The sequence below is a fragment of the Haplochromis burtoni genome, unplaced genomic scaffold (assembly GCF_018398535.1).
Source record: "Haplochromis burtoni strain Fernald_Lab_line unplaced genomic scaffold, NCSU_Asbu1 Contig_460, whole genome shotgun sequence".
Lineage (NCBI taxonomy): Eukaryota > Metazoa > Chordata > Actinopteri > Cichliformes > Cichlidae > Haplochromis > Haplochromis burtoni.
Genome location: NW_024582821.1, coordinates 35717 through 55042, shown reverse-complemented (window position 1 = coordinate 55042; position 19326 = coordinate 35717). Strand labels below are relative to the sequence as shown.

The following is a 19326-nucleotide window of genomic DNA, read 5'->3' as shown; positions in this document are numbered from 1 at the left end:
CCTGTTCTCCCCCTCCCTTCATTCGCCCTATCCCTCTCTCCTTCCCCTCTTCCCTCTAGTAAACAGACCACAGCTCCCCCCGAGGCTGATTGCTGACATTCAGAGGGGACAGACACGGCAATCAAATCCCTTATGTAACCCCGCAGATATTACAGATAATTAATGTATGTTCAAACACTGATCGCTTATTATTGGGTAATAGAATTAATTAAGACAAAGAGAAAAAGGGGGAAATGGAGGATGAATGATATATTCATTTAGAGAGGTGGTGGGGGGAGAAAGAAATATCTTAATGCTCAAATTACACGGAATGCCTCTTAAATGCGAGAGCTCTTCCTCATTTTCACATTAAAAGGTGAATAATAAATGAGTCCCCATTCTGCCAACTTAGATTGTCACAAAGAGTGTGACGACTTAATTAAAGCTGAATAATGGAGATGTGACCGCGGAGCTTCCCTTCGCCGGCCTCCTCACACCCTCCTCCGCAGGAATTCTGACATGTTTTCACTCAAACTATAGGTGTGGCGCACATCAACAGCCGACTATGTGGGATAAATATTTATGAAGCGGAGCGGATTAAAACTGCACCATCTGTATGTCCCCTGCGTTTCTGGGACAGGAAGTGATTTTCCTGAATATACCAATAGGTGTCCTTAATTGCGCCTGTGCGAAATCAAACGTTGCTGACGTGTAGAGGTCGCACGGATTGAGCTTTTTCTCTGATTTCAAAGCCGAATTGTTTGGAGTGAAGGAGCTGATGCGTGAAGGTGTGTGACGGTACACTTGGTGTTTTTTTGGAGACTCCGTGGTTCATATTGTTGATTTTGACATGTAGCTCCCGCACGATTCCACAGCAGCTGCACCGCCTGGGCTGAACGGCTCGAGTGTGATAATTAGACCGGTGTAACTTACTAATGGAGATACGTTTTTTGTTATTTTGTAACATACATAGGTTACATTATAACATTTAAGGACAGTCAATAGTAACTGGGGTGGCTGTTTAAGTGGAAGAAAGTTAGCATATCATTAGCAATAGCACAATGTAAACATAACCTTTTACGAGGAAAGACATTTATGTATATAACCTAATTTTAGTCAAAATATAGAAAACTAAAGGTTATATAATTTTCTTAATATTATTATATTAGTATAACTGTATTATTACTGATGCTTGTACTGTATTTCAGTGTAGAGCAGGTTAAATTACAGGCTGAATTTTGGCAGTACTTGCCAGCCACTTAGGTATACCTTGCTAGTACTGGATTGGATTTTTTACATTTAGAGCTGCCTTAATTCTTCATGGCATACATTCAATAAGCTGTGGAAACATTCCTAAGAGATTTTGCTCCACATAGACATGAAAGCATCACACAGTTACTGCCGTTTTGTCCAGCTACACTTGCGTTCCCCCACATCCCAAAGGTGCTCTGCTGTACTGAGATCTGGTGAGGGCATTTGAGTACAGTAAACTAACTTTTATTAAGAAAAACAAAAAAATAACACTTGCTAGCTCGTTGTTCACGCTAAATTCTGACCCCACCATCGAGCAATGGAGGGCCATCAAATTAGTTAACATTTTTCCCGTAGTAGGTAGGCTGTGGTGTTTAAGCCATGTTCAGTTGCTACTAAGAGGTTCAAAATGTGGCAACAAAATGTTCCCTTCACCATTACACTGCCAGCAGCAGCCTGAACTGTTAATATAAAGCAGGATGGATCCATGCTTTCTTGTTTACACTAGTTTCTGACCCTACCATCATGATGTCACAGCAAAAATCGAGGCTCATCAGACAAGGCAATGTTTTTCTAGTCCTATTCTTAGCTTGCTGTAGCCTGTCTGCTTCAAGGTTTGACTTGTTGTGCATTCAGAGATGCTCTTGTGCATACCTTGGTTGTAGCAAGTAGTTCTTTGACTTTTTCCTTCCTATTAGCTCAAAGCAGTCTAGCGATTCTCCTCTGACCTCTGGCATCACCAAGGTGTTTTCACCCAGTGAACTACTTCCCTCTGGATGTTTTCTCTTTCTCAGAAGGTTTTTTTTTTTTGGAAACCCTAGAGATGGTTTTGTGTGGAAATCCCAGCAGATCATCACTTTCTGAAATACTCAAAGCAGCCTGTTGGCTAATTAACAATCTTGTCACATTCAAATTCACTTTAGTCACCTTCCTTCCCCAGTCTGTTGCTCTGTTTGAACCCCCAACAGGTCATCTTCACCACCACTCATCAGCAGTGGCGTTACAGCAACATAACAAAACGTTTCCCATAACACAGCCAGTCTGTGTTTTCTGCCCACCGATGAGAGCATTAACTCATCATATACAACTTACACCATTCTATTTATATCACTCCTACAGTGACTTTAAAATAGACGTGGGCGTATTTGCAGTGCATTACACTGTCACTTTGGATCTCACCATGTTTTCTTTCTTGTTTTTCTTGTTTGTTTTCTTTTAGATGAGTGTTGAAGTGGAAAGGAAATTTTTATGCAATGCCGACACCCTGAAAAAACTGGAGGAGATCGGGGGTATGTGTTTAATTTGTCCGCCACACATTTACACATGAATCCAGTCAGATCGGAGGCATTTATCTGACGCTCTGATCCACGGCGAATTATAAACGGCCACTGAAAGGCTTTTCCAGCATTTAATGGCACTAATTGCTGTGGTTGTTGTGTAACTGTAGTGACACTGGCCATCTGTCTTTGATTAATGATGAAGTTTAATTATCTGTATCAGCCTTTTTACATTTTATTTATTAAATTATCTATTTTTAAAAATCCCTTTTTCCATCAGCAGTTTGCGTTGGCCAACAGCAGATTCACGACCAGTATTTCGATACTCCTGAGTTTCACCTGACTTTGAGGGACATGTGGCTGCGTAAACGTAAAGGATGCTGGGAGCTCAAGTGCCCGACAGCAGAAGCGCAGAGCGGGAAGCAGGGTGAAGCAGCAGCATCGCTGTGCACCCGTTACAAGGAGATAACCAGCCTGCCTGAAATTCACCTGAGAGTCAAAGAGGTCATAAAACAGGACAGAGAGTCAGAGGCGGACTTCTCACAGGAAGATGAGTCGTGGCTGAGCAAACTGGACCTGGTGTGCTTTGCAGAGTTTACAACAGCACGGTGCTCGTTTACTTTAAAGGAGGAGGGCGTGCAGATCGATCTGGACCAGGCTGACTTTGGCTATCATGTGGGGGAGATAGAAGTCCTCATATCAGAGGGAGGAGATGAGCAGGCTGCACTGGAGAAGATCAGAAAAACGGCAGAAAAGCTGGGTATACGCTCTCAAACATTTAACACATCCACTGCCTTATACTGTGTATTATTAAGCGTACCTGTGAAGTAGTGAAGACTTTTTTCTCTTCTTTTTCACAGGGCTTACTGGAGATCAGCGAGTTAAAGGAAAAATGGATGTTTACCTCAAAAGAAATCACCCTGAGCACTATGCAAAACTGCTTAGTGAACACATCCTGTAAGAGATCATACTGCATCTGTACAAATATGGGAACAAAAAAAGGCCTTATTTACTATAAAAGGTAATATTCTATTATAAAGTATAGATTTATAAACGCAATAAACTCTAAACTGTAAAACCTACTGGATGATCCATGGCTGCTGTCATTGCTACGTGAACTTTTTGTATGTGAGCTTATGTTTTAGGGGGTTTGGGGATGGGTTTGGGCATTCGATCAGAGTTTATATTAATTTATCGCTAATGATGACAATGTTTTCTTACCAAGAGTAAAGATGTGTACTCACAAAGAGGCTCAAAGAGGAGGAACTGGTTTGTGACATGTGGCAGAGGATCTTCTGACACATTTATAGAGTGATGAAACCGTCCCATTGTCTTTTCAAAGAAACTTTCTTCACAGTATTTAAATCTGAATGTCTCACTAAAAACATTTGCACTTGAATGTTCTACATAGTGTTCAGAATTTGACTTGTTATATGTAGATACATATCTTTTGACGTATGCCATGCTTTGCAAGCAGTCACCTTTACGAGAGACTGTTTTTGGAGGCACTAATTAGTTTGTCATGTTCACGTCATTATTAAGTAACTATTAAGTAATTACACAATAATAAATGAATACCTACAGTTGATTGTGTGTATGTGGGCGGAGGGTGCATGTTTGTATTCCTGTCTGTATGAGAACATTTAGTGACATTAATCCATCCTCTTAATCCTAAAATAAACCATCAGGTGCCAAACCCTACCCAAATCCTAGTTTTAACCCTTAAAACCCAAATTATAACCCCAACAAAACAAAAGCCTCCTGTGCACAGCCACGTCTCAAACAGGCACAATCACACACATTTAGTGAGTGTATCCTTGTAGCTGCACTCCTTCCAAAACAGTAACTTCTCTGCATGTTGCACGTTCAGGTCACACCTGTAAGTTGGAGTTATGGATAAATAAGGTCCAAATAGTCTGTTTTAGATCCAATTTAAGACCCAGGAAGCACAGAACAGGTTGCAAAGAACAGAGTGAGGACTGCAACCTTTCAACTAAACAAAAACATGTCCTGCTACTTAAGTCAAAATAGCTATTGCGCAGCATCTTGATTGTCCCAGAAATATTTCCTCCTTCAACCTATTGTTTACATTTACAGTTACATGCATTGTTAGAGTTATTATCATCTTAAATCTGATCATGAGAAAATGTTTGCCTGCTGCAGAGACACACAAGGGTCTGCACTGAGCGTGTTGTTCACGGTGAGAAAAAAAAGTGCTCCAGTGATGTCATTAAAAAGCTTCCCGCGTCATGACTATCTGTTTGTTTTCTTCAAAAAGATTTCTTTGTTATGATGTGTACCAGAGATTAGATAGAAATCAGTCAGTTCAGTGATGGTTACAGAAAAAGGAGGGGAAACACACAGTTAGAGGACAAACTGTGACTTTAAGTTTGGCTCTTTAAGCTCCATCACTTCTGTCTGTTAACGACAACATTTCTAATAGTCCTGTGCAATATCTACTTAATGGTGATATATTCATTAGCAAGAGGAAAACACTGTATATTTTAAGCTACAAAGAAAAATTCATGTTCTTGCACGTCAGCTTGTATCAATGATAAATTACCAGAGTCATCCATGGATAATCCTCTTTCGTTTTGGGTCATGTCCAGTCAGGTGTATGCAATGGAGGAGGATTCTCAGAGGTGTAGACTGGTTCTCCTGCTGATTAGGTCTCTGCACCTGTTGTAGGCAGATCCACCTGGACACCTGGAATTCACACCACACACACCATGGCTTCTGCTGTGCACAGACAGCTGGTCTTGTTCACAGGAAGACTGCACAGGAGGCCAACTTCATGCAGGAGTTGTTACACAGGCAGTCCTGTATCATGCAGAATGTAGATGATCCCTTAATTTAAAAAGAAAACAACCCATCATCATCTACCAATCAGACATGCAGTGGATCGATTCCCAGCTAAAAAAGTATCCTTGAGCAAGTACTAGCCCTTTGAGTTTCCCCTGATTCATCCATCAGAGTGTGAGTGTGTGAAAATGTTAGCTAAAGGTGTGTAGGTATAGATGAAAGCACTGCATGACGCTGTATGTGACTGGGTGAATTAGATTTATTATACAAAGCACTTTGAGTGCTCAAACTGAGTAGAAAGTTGCTGTATAAGCAGCAGTCCTGTTATCAGGGGCGGATCTAGGGGGAGGGGCTTTGTTTTCTTAGAAGAGATAACGATATAATAATTAGTTATTATACCTCTGTACCATTTACAGAGGTATGTGCTACCCTGTGTAGATCTCTTGCTCCTCCTTTGTTCTCACATGTAAAATTTTCTAGATCAGTCACTGCCTGTACCACTTACAGTTTCCATGTACAGTGATCACAACAGAAGTCTGAATGTTTCAAACTGCAACAACACTTATTTAATGGACACCACGGCCCATAAGTCAGGAGGTCATACTTGTAGCAAAGGAAACACAGAGTAAACCTAAGGCAGTCTGCATACGCTTACAATGTGATAGATGTTGGAGCAGAAATTTATTAGCCATACATCAAAACCAAGAGTAAATTCTGCTGAGGTTGTTTGCATTTTATATCTGGTGAAAAAATATGAGTGGTTCACTCCTATGGGCAGTTTAGAGTCACCAATCATCATTTAAAACAATAACTCTTAAAGCAGTGATTATTAAATAATGGATGATTCCTAACAATATTATAGCCTGTATCCGAGGCTGTTTTGTGCCTATAAATGTCCCTTCTCAGATATAACTTGTATGATATCCACTGGTGTTTGGTAAATAATAAAATAAATGTATTGTAAAACATGTAACACATGAAATGAGTCCGTTTTCAGCCCATGGCCCATCTGTAAGTGAGAGGCCCTGGATTAGTGGTTCAGCTGTTGGTATGTTGTTTGAATCTTCCTGTACGCTGTCAGCAAATTGTTTAGCGATAAAGAGCTTGCAGACATGTCATGAATTCAGAAGTCACATGTTGTGGGCTTTGATGACTCAGACCTTCTTCTCTTCATATTCACATATTATTTGTTGTGACACCCTCTGGAACACATTCCAAAATGTAGATTTTAGAGGCTAAGGTAGTTCGGTTAGTTGAGCCCCACGTCCACACAGTGGCCCTGGCAGCCAAATCCTGGGGGACTGGTAGACTGTTTTGTAGGACCTAAATAACGCAGGTGTCAAAAAATAGACAGGTTATTAAATTATAGGACCCCCGCCCCTCGGGAATAGATGACAAACACCTTCTTTACCATGAGCAACCTCAGACTTGATTCATTACGTTGAGGTGACACAGGAATGAGCAGTACAGTCGTTCACAATAAATAAAATAGATTGCTTAGTGGCACTTTAAGTTGCTTAGCTTGACATGTTATCATTTTTAGTTTCCTTCCACTTTACTCTGTGTGCTGTTTTCATTTTAGTTTGAAGAGAAGAAGGCCCCCCCCCACCACCACCACCAGACACACACACCCAAAAAATAAATACATAATAATATGAAAAACTAAATTTACTAGCCAGAAGAGTCCAAGTCCATTCATTACGAGCGCCTTCAGTGTACGACTACAGTCTAATGTTTATCGTTATGTTAAAGTTATGTGAAGCCTATATGGGCTGTACATGCTCTGACATATAAATATACGACATACATTACGAAATATTCTAATTATATATTATATATATTCTAATTATATTATATAATCCATATAGATTATATTTATTATATTTCTTTCACAAAATAAAATAATAAAATTATAAAATAATATATTTGAGTAAAAATTCCTGTAGATGGCCAAAAAAAACCCCCCCAAAAACCTTTTGTTTTTTTTTTTCTTTTAACTTTTTTTTAACCTTTTCATTAATTTTTTTTTTTTTTTAATAGCTTCACGGTAAACTGTTGCTGGCAGCTGGTCACGTGACGTTGAAAGGGCAAGCGGGGGGGCACGCGCAGGGTTTTTTCACACTTTTGTAAACAACATGGCGATTCACGGACCTGCTCTGCTAGCAGACTGATCAAACACTGTGTTCTCAGACCTCCGGCTCTCTAGCTTTGTGAGGGGTTTCTGTTAGACGGTGCGGAAGTTGCACACCGAGCACACGGTCCAGTACGCGGAGAAACGACAAAGAGGTGGACCGACGAGCTGTCAAGAAGATCGTTTGACAGTCCAACGGTAGCCAAATGTTATCGTTAGCATTATCAGCTAGCTCGAACTAAATCTTCCCCAAGCATTTTAAACACGACGAGCTAATGTGCAATACACGGATGTTTAGTTTGTATTGAAGGAGTGGAGAGGTTTGCGCCAGTAACTTTAGCTGTTATAGGGCTTACGCCGTATCCAGGAAACATTATTTCCTAGCTGCTGTGCTTCTCGTCCCTCTCCAAGGTGTCTGGGATCACGTGACGTTGTCAGGTAACCCTGAAATTGTTGTTACACGTCTCGTTATTCTCTCTGGTAGGCCATCTTCAGTCTATGGGCTCACAGTCCAGTTCTGGGATGTCTGGTGGAAGGGGCTCTTCCAGTGGCAACCCAGGAGAGCAGTCTGAAGCGACAGAATCAAACCAGGGCGGCAGCAGCAGCCGAGGCCGCAGGACGGACAGGCAGTCTTCATCAGAGGAGGACGTTGACTTAGCAGAAGTGCTGGCTTACTTACTGAGAAGGTGAATTTCACAGTTAAAAACGCTCAAACTGATACCACGGAGGGCCTAGGTTTGTAGCAGTGGTACTATGGAGTTGTTTTGGTGAAAGTGGGCCATAACTAGCAGAAGTAAAAATGAGCAATTAATACATAAAAACACAAGTGCAATAAAGTCAAAGTCCTTCTAGTAGCAAGTCATACCATCGATCCACCACTTGTCTGAGTCATGGAGGCAGCAGTCTTAAGCAAGCGCTCCTCTTTCTAGCCGAGAGACGTAATCGTTATTAAAGACGATGGCACTCAAAGCATTCCACAATTAAATCTGTGGGAGAGTTCTGCAACAGCCAAAATGTTGATAGAAGAAAAACTTGTTGGGGGCGAGGGAAGAAAGCTTTTTATTAACACGTGGCTGGTGATTCTGTGTGTGCAGTTTATACGTCCTGCTGACAACTGAAATTAAATTGGATAATTCTTCAAAATTACTGCCCAGAGGCATTTCGTGGTGAGGACTACATGTTTTTGGACTGCCCTGGGGACTTGTAGCATTAGTTCATTACTTTCTAATTTCTTGAACTCAGAACTAGGACAGAAGTCTTTGTCACATATGTGTGTAGTTGCTGCAGAGAAAATGACTTGTGTGTGGTGAGCGTATCCGGCACTTATTAAATGACATTTAGAGGCAAATAGAAGTAATGCATGCAGTATTCTATCTCGCTGCCAAAGAGCAAATAATTGAAACGTCACATCACATTCCAGCGCTGCAAAGCTAAGTGGGGGTTAAGGTTTTCCCATTTCAGTTTGATTTAATTGCACTTGGATAAGCTTGGAATTTTTTTGTATATCCCTCTGTAATAGTTTCTTTAGTGAACCGTGACATTGGCAGGGCCTGCTCTCGTGACCAGAGGGAACCGAGATCTGCAAGAAAAAACATTTGACATTTCTCACTTCTTTAGCATTTAAATGTTGTCATTGCTACATGTTGTACAGCTGGACCATTTAGCTTTGGTTTCCACCTGTCAAGTCTTTTTTATTTTCTAGGTACATCTTTGCACTAGGGCAATAGATAATTGGATTAATCATAACTGATTAATTGACTGGTTGCTTGCATGTGCAGGGGTCAGGTAAGACTGGTCCATGGCAGTGGAGCCACGGGGCTGCAGCTGGTCCAGTCATATTCTGACTCTGATGAAGACAGCGATGGAGCCTGGGATGGACGGCTGGGTGACCGCTATAATCCACCAGGTAACCTCCCACTGACACAGGGCAGGAAAATAAGCAGTTTTTTTACTTTGTTGGTTTACTCTTCATTTATACCCTTAAATACATCGTTACAATGATCACATAATATGGAAAGCTAACAGATCTATTTAGAGTGCAGCCACTGCAGTGCAGAAATACACGTAATTACGTTATGATGATGTCTTCTCTTTCCAAGTAGTGAAGCAGTGAATGAATGTCAGTAAGGTTTCATTTAGAGACATAATCGTGTTACAGTAATGTTATTGTCTTGTTTTCACTGCCATCCCAAAAATGTTATTTATGGAAACCTCAATTCAGTTTTTTTGTTTTCTAGAACTAGTGAGGCCTAAATACTGTTTCTTCTTCCTTTTGTGTGTTTCTTCTTTTGCTCTCGTTGCATGTCTGTTCATCGTCTGTCAATCAGTGATGGATCAAACATAAAACAATGTTTCAGCTGTCAAAAATTTCCATGGATTGTTCTCTCAAATATGTAGGACGGCTAATCAGAGCATGCCTGAAGTTCTGAGAGCTTGTTGTTGAATGTGAGCTCCTACTGAGGCTTGTTCTTTGTGTTCTGTCTTTAGTGGACACCCAACCTGACACACACGAAGTGGACCGGAGTGAGATCCGCACTCAGATCCTGCTGGCCACCGCCTCCTCTTCCTTGAAAGGCTATCGCAGTTTCACCCACATGCTAGCAGAGGTCAGACCCCAGAAATAAAATCTAAATGGAAAATAATTGCGGCAGTGCAGTCGTATTAGTTTTGTTTATAGAGTTCAATGAAGTTATGAGACTGCAAATAAATGTTTTTGTGTGCAGAGAGAAAAAGGCAGATGTAGAGGCTCCAGTTTTTCCCACGGAGAGTGCAGTCGTATCCGTACGTAGTAAGTAACTTTGGAGTATTTAAAATCTAAATTAGAATTAAATAGCAATTAGTTTAGCGTGACTAAAGCCTTGATTGGACCATTGTGCTCTGTTGGAGCAGAGGGATAGCTGCACAATTGCTGTGAAAATATACAATGCATTGGACATGAAGAAGACGAAATATTAAAATTGTGACCCCAGTGTTCTTCTGCAGTTTCCTGCCAAACTATGTGTCCCACAAGGATACATACCAGCAGAAAGCCTTCTGTGGAGTGTACAGCGAGGATGGCAACATGTTCCTCTCCGCTTGCCAAGGTAAATAGCACGATGTCCAACTTGAGGATCGAGAGGGGCTGAATCAGGTCTGATTTTTATTCTGAGTGTTTGTTTAAAGCTGCTGCGTGGATCACCAAATCATGCTGTGTTGTGTACAGACTGTGTTCAGGCGGAGGGGAGTATTATTGGACTTTTCTCATGTTCTAAAAAACAAATATCAAGCGCATCATCAGTTCCTATTTCCTGATTTAATGATTAATGAATGAAGTTACTGTTTTGTAAGCAAACTAAACAAGCGGAGGACAACATGTCTCACCACGTCTCACCTACGCTTGCCTAACTGTCACGACTATTCTTCTTGTATTATGTCTGTGTTAGTGATCAGCAGCAAGCCCTGAACAACAAACCAGAGGCTGGTGACATACACGTGTAAATGAGTCCTTATGTTAGTTCAAACTGATTAGTCTTACAGACAAAATGGAGAAAGTGAAATAAATCACTCTGTTTGTACCGAAGGAATAAATTTAAAAACAAACAAACTCTGAGGGACCTGTAAAAAAAACCCAAACAAAAACAAATGCGAGTCTTTGTATTTTGTTTAGTTTTGTTTTTTTTCTTGCTACAGACCAGAACATCCGCTTGTACGACACCAGTAGGGGGCGTTTTCACCTGTGGCGAACGGTGAAGGCCCGTGACGTGGGCTGGAGCGTGCTGGATGTCTGCTTCACCCCCGATGCACACCACGTGCTCTACTCCAGTTGGTCTGACTACAGTAAGGCTATGGGACCAGTAAAATATTACATGATGAAATGAGGAAAACAGTTTGCCATCATTAGAAAAACTAATTCTGTAAAGATTCAGCAAACCTATAAATCTTCAAGATTGGCTCTTTGGGATTATAAATCCACTTTTCCTAAAAAAAAATAAATAAATCTGGGACTGTTCGTGAACTGTAAATCAAACACATAAAAGGATATTTGTACCATTAGACAGAGCAGACACAAAAAATCTGAATATTAGGCTGGGACAGGTGCAGGTTTTTGTTTCTTTCTTATTTTTTAAACAACAGAGGGAATTTTTTAGAACTATAAAGCTATTCATTTTGAAAAAGTATTGTTTTATATTCTTGTTCAGTACAGAACTGTCATATTTTTCCCTTCCTAATGCGGCAGATGTTTATATTATATTATAGATGTGTGCAGAATGTGGTTTAATATTGATTCGCTGAAATCAGCAAGGTCTTTGCTGAAAAGCCCATGGCTGCATAGCAGCATATATTTTTCCAAACCCTTACTGTTAAGCATTAATGGTGCCTTCACAGATGTGTAAGTTATCCAGTATTACCATCAAAGATGTTGCTTTTTGAACTGCCAAGGCAGATGATCCCTCTGCTTTGTGTCGTTGATATCCAGAAAGACTTTCAGAATCTGATTTGTTAGACCACAGGTTGTTTTTGTGGCTTTAAAGAAGAAATTATATTACATTTATTTTTAAAAATGTTCAGAAAAGAAAGTATTTTAAGGTACTAAATAAGAGTAAATAACACTTAGCTTTGCTGTATACACAGCTGCTTATTGTATTGGTGTGTCAAAATACATTCACCCACCACTTCATAAGCTATGCCTGTTCAGCTGCTCATTAACGCAAATGTCTAACCAGCCAATGACATGGCAGCAACTTGGTTCATTCAGGCATGTAGACATGGTCAGGGTGACCTGTTGAAGTTCAAACTGAGCATCGGAATGGGGAAGAAAGATGATTTCAGTGAGTGAACGTGGCATAGTTGTTGGTGTCACGCAGGCTTGTCTGAGTGTTTCAGAAACGGCTGATCAGCTGGGATTTTCCCACACAGGGTTTACAGAACATGGTCTGAGAAACTGAAAATGAGCAGCGGTTCTCTGGGTGAAGATACCTTGTTGATCTCAGAGAAGAGTGACCAGACCGTGACTCAAATAACCACTCATTACAAACAAGGTGTGCAGAAGATCATCGCTGAATGCACAACATGTTAAACCTTGAAGCAGATGGGCTACAACAGCAGAAGACCCTACTGCGTCAGTGCTGTCAGCTAAGAACAGGAAACACACACTTACCAAATTTGGACAGTACAAGATTGGAAAATGTCTTAATGAGGAGTTTCACTTTCTGCCATCACATTTGTACGGCAGGGTTAGTATCATTGGTTCCAGCTGCTGGTGCTGCTGTAATGGTGTGTGGAATATTGTCTTGCTACACTTTGGTCTTCTTCCAGCAAGATAACATGCCACGTCACGAAGATTCAATAATGTCAAACTGGTTTCTTTAACATCACAATGAGTTCATTGTGTTCAAAATGGCCTCTACAGTTACCAGATCTCAATATGATGAAGCACCTTTGGGATTTGTGACAAATCCGCAGCAACTGTGTCATGCTGTCATATCGAGATAGACCAAAACTTCTGAGGAATGTTTCCAGTATCTTGTTGAGTGTATGCCACAAAGAATTGAGTCATTTTTGAAGGAAAGATGGGATCCAACCCAGTTCTAGTAAGGTATATCTAATAGGGCTGCCACAAACGATTATTTTGATAGTCGACTAGTCACCGATTATTTTTGCGATTAGTCGACTAATCAGATCATGCATCCATTGGATGTACAGCTTATTGCACCAGCATGCATCTGCTCTTATATAACTATCATTAGCTTACAGCTTTAAGTGTTTAAGGTCTGTGCAAACTAATAATAAAGACAAGATGATAGTTTATTAAATTTTAATGAAATTTGCAGATTGTTTCGGTGAAGTTTAATAAACTCCTTGCTATCTAAAATATAACAGGACACCGGAGTATATTCTCCAGCATCTCACACTTCTGATAATCAGCTGTCTGCTTGACGTTTATTCAGCTGTGTAAAAACTATAACTTTAATCTCAGCCAAACCGATTTACTCAGGAACAAATAAAATACTACAAAAGCCAAACAATAACATTTTGAAGTTATCTAAGTGACTTGTATATCATTTTTAACCTGAGTAGCTGTCGGCCGATGTTTTTTTTCTCCTTTTACTTCCGAAAAGAAAACCTAATTTCTGCTGTTCAATAGGCTTCTGAACAAATTTTTAAACTTTTTAAAATTATACAAAATGCAAAACGCTTAGCCGTGTCTCTAATAAAACCGCTATAACTTCAGAGGTAATGTTCATATGTTGATTAATGGTTTTCTTTTGATGTACTGCAGAATATTTTTATAAAATCCCAGACCAGGAAAAATCACCTTCATGTTTTTCTGTTTTATCTTCAGCTCCTTTGACACAAAGGCATCTGCTGTGACGCTCACACCTTTGATAAAGTCTGGAAAGTGTCAGCTTCCTTTTTATAGATACAAAAATATGTAAATGTACTGATCTGAATTATAATATTTCTGACTGTCTGAGGCAAAATTTCCCAGATTCAAATCGATTTGAATCGAATTGAATCGAATCGTGGATCGACTCGATTCTAGAAATCAGTGACGATATTCAGCCTTAACTACAATGTAGTGTCTAAACATTTCTACAATAGAACAATGAAAGTAGAGCCTTTAACAGCATCACTTGTGAGAAATGCGAAGAAGTGAATAAATGAATCAGGAAGTGATTTCTTTCATATTGAAAGTGCTTTTGCATTAGCCACAGCTTCCAGGAGTTTTCTGGTTTTTGTTTTGTTTTTAAGCAGCATATCAAACACGTTTTTAGCTGCGATGTTTTAGTCATACGTGTCTCTCTCTGTTCCTCCCCCACAGTTCATATGTGCAGTATAGATGGAGACAGTGAAAACCACACCGCCCTGGACCTCAAGTTAGTGTTTCCCCTCATAGTAACTTATAACATTACGGAGCAGGTAATCTATCATTCCTTACCAGCAGGCCCTCCTCTCCCTTCATTACCACCTGGATGAATGATGCTGTCAGAACTTGTCACCCCAACATCCATCCTCTCGCTCTGTGTGCGCTCCTTTTGTTAAAAATAGATCATTAATTCAACAAAGCACTGCCATTAAACTCACAGCTCTCCTAACAAAAACATTGTTTAAAAGGTGATGCTTGCTTTCATAAAGCCTTTATGTTATCCCACACCAAAAAAATAAATAAAGTAGATAGAGTGTGGTTGTAAGTCAGCAATTGTGCTCTTACTGCAGTGTCCAACCTGTGTGTTGTGTGTGTGTGTGTGTGCTGTTGTGCTTTGTAGTCCAGATGAGAGGAGGTTCTGTGTGTTCTCGCTGGCTGCGTCCACAGATGGCAAAGAGATCCTGGGAGGGTGAGTACAATTTGCTTTTATGTTTCAAGGCAGTGACTGACAGGGTTGAAATGAGTACTGAAGGCTCTTTATGAAATTTGAATTCAAGCACAACTCTGCTTTTCTTCCATTTGTTGGCGGTATATTCGAAATATGTTTATTAGAGCCTCAATTTAGGGGAGTTGTTTTATTCTTTTCTCAGCCTCTCTTCTCTCTCATTTCAGAGCAAACGACGGCTGCCTTTACGTTTTTGATCTTGAGCAGAATAAACGAATGTTGAAGGTTAGTGTGTCTTTGTGTGCATTTATGTCTTTTTGCTCGCGCGTCGCCTTGGCCGTGCCCGTTTCAGCGTCACGTCTGTCTGATTTGCGCTTCATCCTTCGGTCAAGGTTAGCCAGATGCAGCGGAGCAGAAACTACATAAAGTTTTACACCATCCTGTAGTCTAATATAGCAGCGAAGAGTCCAGCTCCGCCACACAGTGGGACGGTGGGGGTTAAACCTACCGCCCTCCCTCCTCCCATAACCGCCCCGTGCGCAGAAGTCAGCATTCGACCTCGACCATCTGCTTCGTCTCTGTCGTCCGCCGTTTCTCTGGCTGTCCCTCCTAATTACCTCAGTGTTGTGGTGTGTTTCTGTGCTTTTATCTCTCAACTTTTTATTAGTTGTTTGTACTTTCACTGTCACTTCCTCATGTGCAGCACTAGACTTTCCACGATTCAGTGCAGTGATGGGAAACTGAAGTCGGGGCATTTTGCTGCTGTGGTTCCGGTTAGTGTTTTTCCCCATTGGAGGGAAGGATTTCTGCAAATCAATAGAAAGCTGTTGAGGCTGATCTGTGTCTCACAATGAGACGTTCATATTCTCTCTCAGGATGACGGTCATCTCGTCCACTGAATGGGTTTAGTGATTATAAAATGATGTGAATCACACGCTGTGGCCTTCATAGTAACCTGTTAGAGATGGCCTCCACATCATTAAAACGGTAAATAATGAAATGTCTTATGAAAGAAAGCAGTTCAGTTGTTCTGCTAGAACCGCTCATCACCATGCTTCATGTTGAGTTATCCTTTTATTTGTGACACATCCTTTTATCTAGCGATTTATTTCGTCTTCTTGCACATATAAAGAACAAAACTAACAAACAGTTGTACTGCTGTAATTACTAACAGCTACATCTTTGCATTTGGAGACTCACAACCATGCCGTGTGTATAAAGCCTGTTTGTAGCACAGCCTTGGAGGCTTATGTACTGAAAAGTCTGAGTTTCAGTGCGCAGCAGCCTTGAAGAAAAATGCTCCTTTCATTACTTCTGCATAGGCACAGACATGCATAAGTGCGCACACACACACACACTTTTCACAACAACATGTAAATAGCCCACTTGTAAATAGCACATTCTTGCACACATGTGCACACGCTCCATACAGTAAACACTGACTCTTTCTTTTGCTGCCGTCCTCATCAGATTGATGCCCACGAGGACGACGTGAACGCGGTGGCGTTCGCTGACAGCTCGTCCCAGCTGCTGTTCTCTGGCAGCGATGACGCACTGTGCAAGGTGTGGGACAGACGGACGCTGCGGGAGGACAGACCGCAGCCTGTTGGACAGCTGGCCGGCCACCGAGACGGCATCACCTTCATCCACAGCAAGGTGGGTGCGAGTGTGTGTGTGTGTCTGTGAGGGGGGGTCTCTCAGTAAAAAGTTTTCCAGTTACTTAGAAATGGTTTAAATGAGAACATTAATCGTACAGGACGTTTATTCAATCACATGTATTGTTCTAACTCTCAGATCTCGGTCTCTTTTTTTTTTCCATTTTGTCACGGTGCCAGGGTGACGCTCGCTACCTGATCAGCAACTCGAAGGACCAGTCCATCAAGCTGTGGGATGTCAGGAAGTTCTCGCCCAAAGAGGGGCTGGCAGCTTCCCGTCTGGCTGTCACCCAGCAAAACTGGGACTACCGCTGGCAGCAGGTTCCCCAGAGAGGTGAGGAGGGGAGGGGCCGAAGAAGGGCGAAAGGGAGGTACTCGTGGTAAATGAGTCAGAGGGGAAGTTGGAGGACGAGAGGAGGAGAGGTCACACAGAGGAGGAGATAAAGATGAAATGATGATATTAAAAAAAGAGAGAGAGCAGGCTGTGTGTGTGTGTGTGTGTGTGTGTGTGTGTGTCGTGAGGATAAAAATACTGTAAAGCCACACGTAGGTAGGTGTATGTGCGCGTGTGTGTGCTGTGTGTGTGTCTGTGGTGTGTGGTGTGTGTGTGTGTGTGTGTGTGTGGTGTAAAAAGACTGTAAAGCCACACGTAGGGAGAGTGATTACCATTACAAGCCAAGAAGGAAGGAGTGGAGGAGAGGTGAAGGATAGGAGTTTGGATAATGAGATAGAGCAGGAAGAGAGGAGGAGACGAGGCGGTAAAAAACTAAACAAAATGAAACGATCTAGTTCAGGGTGCAGTTTCTTCTAAGCTTGATATAAATCTACATGGTCTTTTGGATTAAAGTTGAGGACAAGTGTGAGGAAAGAGCATAAACAGTAAAAAAAAAAAAAACATTTATAAAATGGAGAAATCCTTGTGCATCTTTTTGTTATTTAGCAGTTTTGTGTTTGTTTACTTGCTCCTCGCAGCCCTGAAGAGACACAAGCTGACAGGCGACACCTCAGTAATGACCTACCGAGGTCATGGCGTCCTCCACACCCTGATACGCTGCCGTTTCTCACCAGAGTTCAGCACTGGGCAGAGATTCATCTACTCCGGCTGTTCCACGGGCAAAATCGTCAGTAAGTGACTGTGTGTGTCTGTCAGTGTGTAAACGGCGACAAAGTCTGCGTGAGCTGATGCACAAAGTAATATTTGAAGAATCGAAAATCAGTTGAACCCTGTGTGTGTGTGTGTGTGTGTGTGTGTCCAGTCTACGATGTGCTGACCGGCACGGTGGTAACCAGACTGGTGGGCCACGACGCGTGCGTGAGAGATGTCAGTTGGCACCCGTACGAGGACAACATCATCAGCAGCTCTGTGAGTGCGGTTAATGCAGAAAGTGTCCTGCTGGAATCAGTGTGTGAAAGCTCGTCATCATAAATATCACATTAAACCCAAAAGAAAGCCCTTTCCAGAAGTTGTAAAACGATTTAATAGAGTGGCGTTAATCCCAGACACTGTTTCCTCTACTAATGGAATAAGGCATAATTTAGAAAAGTCTGAGACAATTTGATACGTTTTCTGGTAATTACGGGGAAAAAATGACCATTTGCAGAAATAAACGACTGTTTTTTCCCCCCTCACATATTCCATTAAATTAGACTTTTTAGCAATTTCACTACTACCACTACTTGATAAAATGGAAAACAACATTAAAGCAGTGCAAATGAACTGAGCTGTTTCGACTAGAAGAAGGAAGCAGACATGAGATGCAGAGTACTTTATGTTTATACTTTACGCCGCTGAGGCCTGGACCTAATCACACACAAGCAAAGCTGGATTTATGGTCGTGCAGTGCTACTTCCTTGCGTAGCTCTTTGGGTGTGCAGAGAGGAGGATTGTGGGAGTTCAACCAGCAGAGAGGCTACAGCAAGGGTGCAGTCCTGCAGAAAGTAAACACAGCTTTGCCCCCGAGCAACGCGTCAGAGGAAAAAGTGAATTAAAAATCCCAAAAAGCAAAATAAGAAGCGCAGAAATTGGAGGTTTTCCACATAGTTTGACTCGGCCACTAAGTAGGTCTGCAGAACTCTGTGTAGCACATATGCGCTATTGATGTAGTAGCATATCAAGACCATAAATTAGCTCTTTGCTTGGCTAATAAAAATGCTGCTTCTTTTCCATTTGTGGTTAAAAGCTGCCGCTTGTTTTGTTGGCATAAAGCATGAATCACGTCACCGTTATTTAACAGAGCAGACAGGCTCAGCAGCTGTTTTAAAAGTGATAACAAGAGTCCATCCAGCTTAAGAACATTAAACTACGGGGCTTAGATGGCACAGTTATTATTTTTTAACCTCTGATCTCCATCCTTTCTCTACAGTGGGACGGAGCGGTTCGAATGTGGGAGCACAGACAAACCCATCCCCTAGACGAGGAGCGAGACACGGCAAGGGGAGGAGGAGGAGAGGAAGGGAGCTGTTGGAGGAAGTGATGTTAGCACAGAGGAAGGCAGTGAGCTCAGAAGGCCTGGGAGAGACTTGAGTATCTGCTAACGTTAGTGCGGGATATTAGTGATTCAAATGAAAGCGTGGCTGAGAAAAGTTCACTGGGAAGGCGCCTGAGCCTCGTGCTGTCCAGTGCCGATCAGAACACGGCGGGATGGCTGTTGCCACCTGCAGCTGTTTTTCTGTTTTTTTTTCCCCCCTGTTTTTTTGTTTATTGCCTCATGTCTTGCACAGAATAAGGAGGCCAGAGCTTTTTCAATCCAGCCTGGGACATTTTACTCAAAATGCGCTGAAGCTGCACTTAACGAGCTGTTGGAATGAAACAATAAGTTAGTGATATATATATATATATAATATATATATTATATATATATATATATATATATATATATAATATATACTATAATAATATATATATATTATATATATATATATATATATGGACAGAATCA

At 41.4% G+C, this 19326-nt stretch overlaps 2 protein-coding genes across 4 annotated transcripts; both read left to right on the top strand.

Moving 5' to 3' along the window:
• The first annotated feature begins 586 nt into the window (after positions 1-586).
• thtpa (thiamine triphosphatase) lies at positions 587-6894 on the top strand. Of its 3 annotated transcripts, XR_006052913.1 has the most exons (5): positions 590-767; positions 2450-2519; positions 2788-3267; positions 3368-3528; positions 5117-6894. XR_006052913.1 is itself a non-coding variant. In XM_005945991.3 (4 exons), the coding sequence occupies exons 2-4, from the start codon at positions 2450-2452 to the stop codon at positions 3466-3468; spliced, it is 648 nt and encodes a 215-aa protein (XP_005946053.1). In that variant the 5' UTR covers positions 587-767; the 3' UTR covers positions 3469-4757. The 3 variants fall into 3 exon arrangements, 2 of the variants coding, with proteins under 2 accessions (XP_005946053.1, XP_005946052.1); XM_005945991.3 differs by lacking the exon at positions 5117-6894 and having other exon boundaries at positions 587-767; positions 2791-3267; positions 3368-4757; XM_005945990.2 differs by lacking the exon at positions 5117-6894 and having other exon boundaries at positions 591-767; positions 3368-4757.
• Positions 6895-7407: 513 nt separating this feature from the next.
• Positions 7408-19237, top strand: dcaf11 (ddb1 and cul4 associated factor 11). The gene is made up of 15 exons (XM_005945985.3): positions 7408-7638; positions 7925-8126; positions 9219-9346; positions 9928-10046; positions 10164-10228; positions 10423-10523; positions 11110-11256; positions 14243-14297; positions 14688-14756; positions 14960-15017; positions 16203-16388; positions 16568-16721; positions 17360-17512; positions 17644-17750; positions 18751-19237. Exons 2-15 carry the CDS (start codon positions 7939-7941, stop codon positions 18859-18861), a joined length of 1641 nt encoding a protein of 546 aa, XP_005946047.1. The 5' UTR covers positions 7408-7638; positions 7925-7938; the 3' UTR covers positions 18862-19237.
• Positions 19238-19326: the final 89 nt, after the last annotated feature.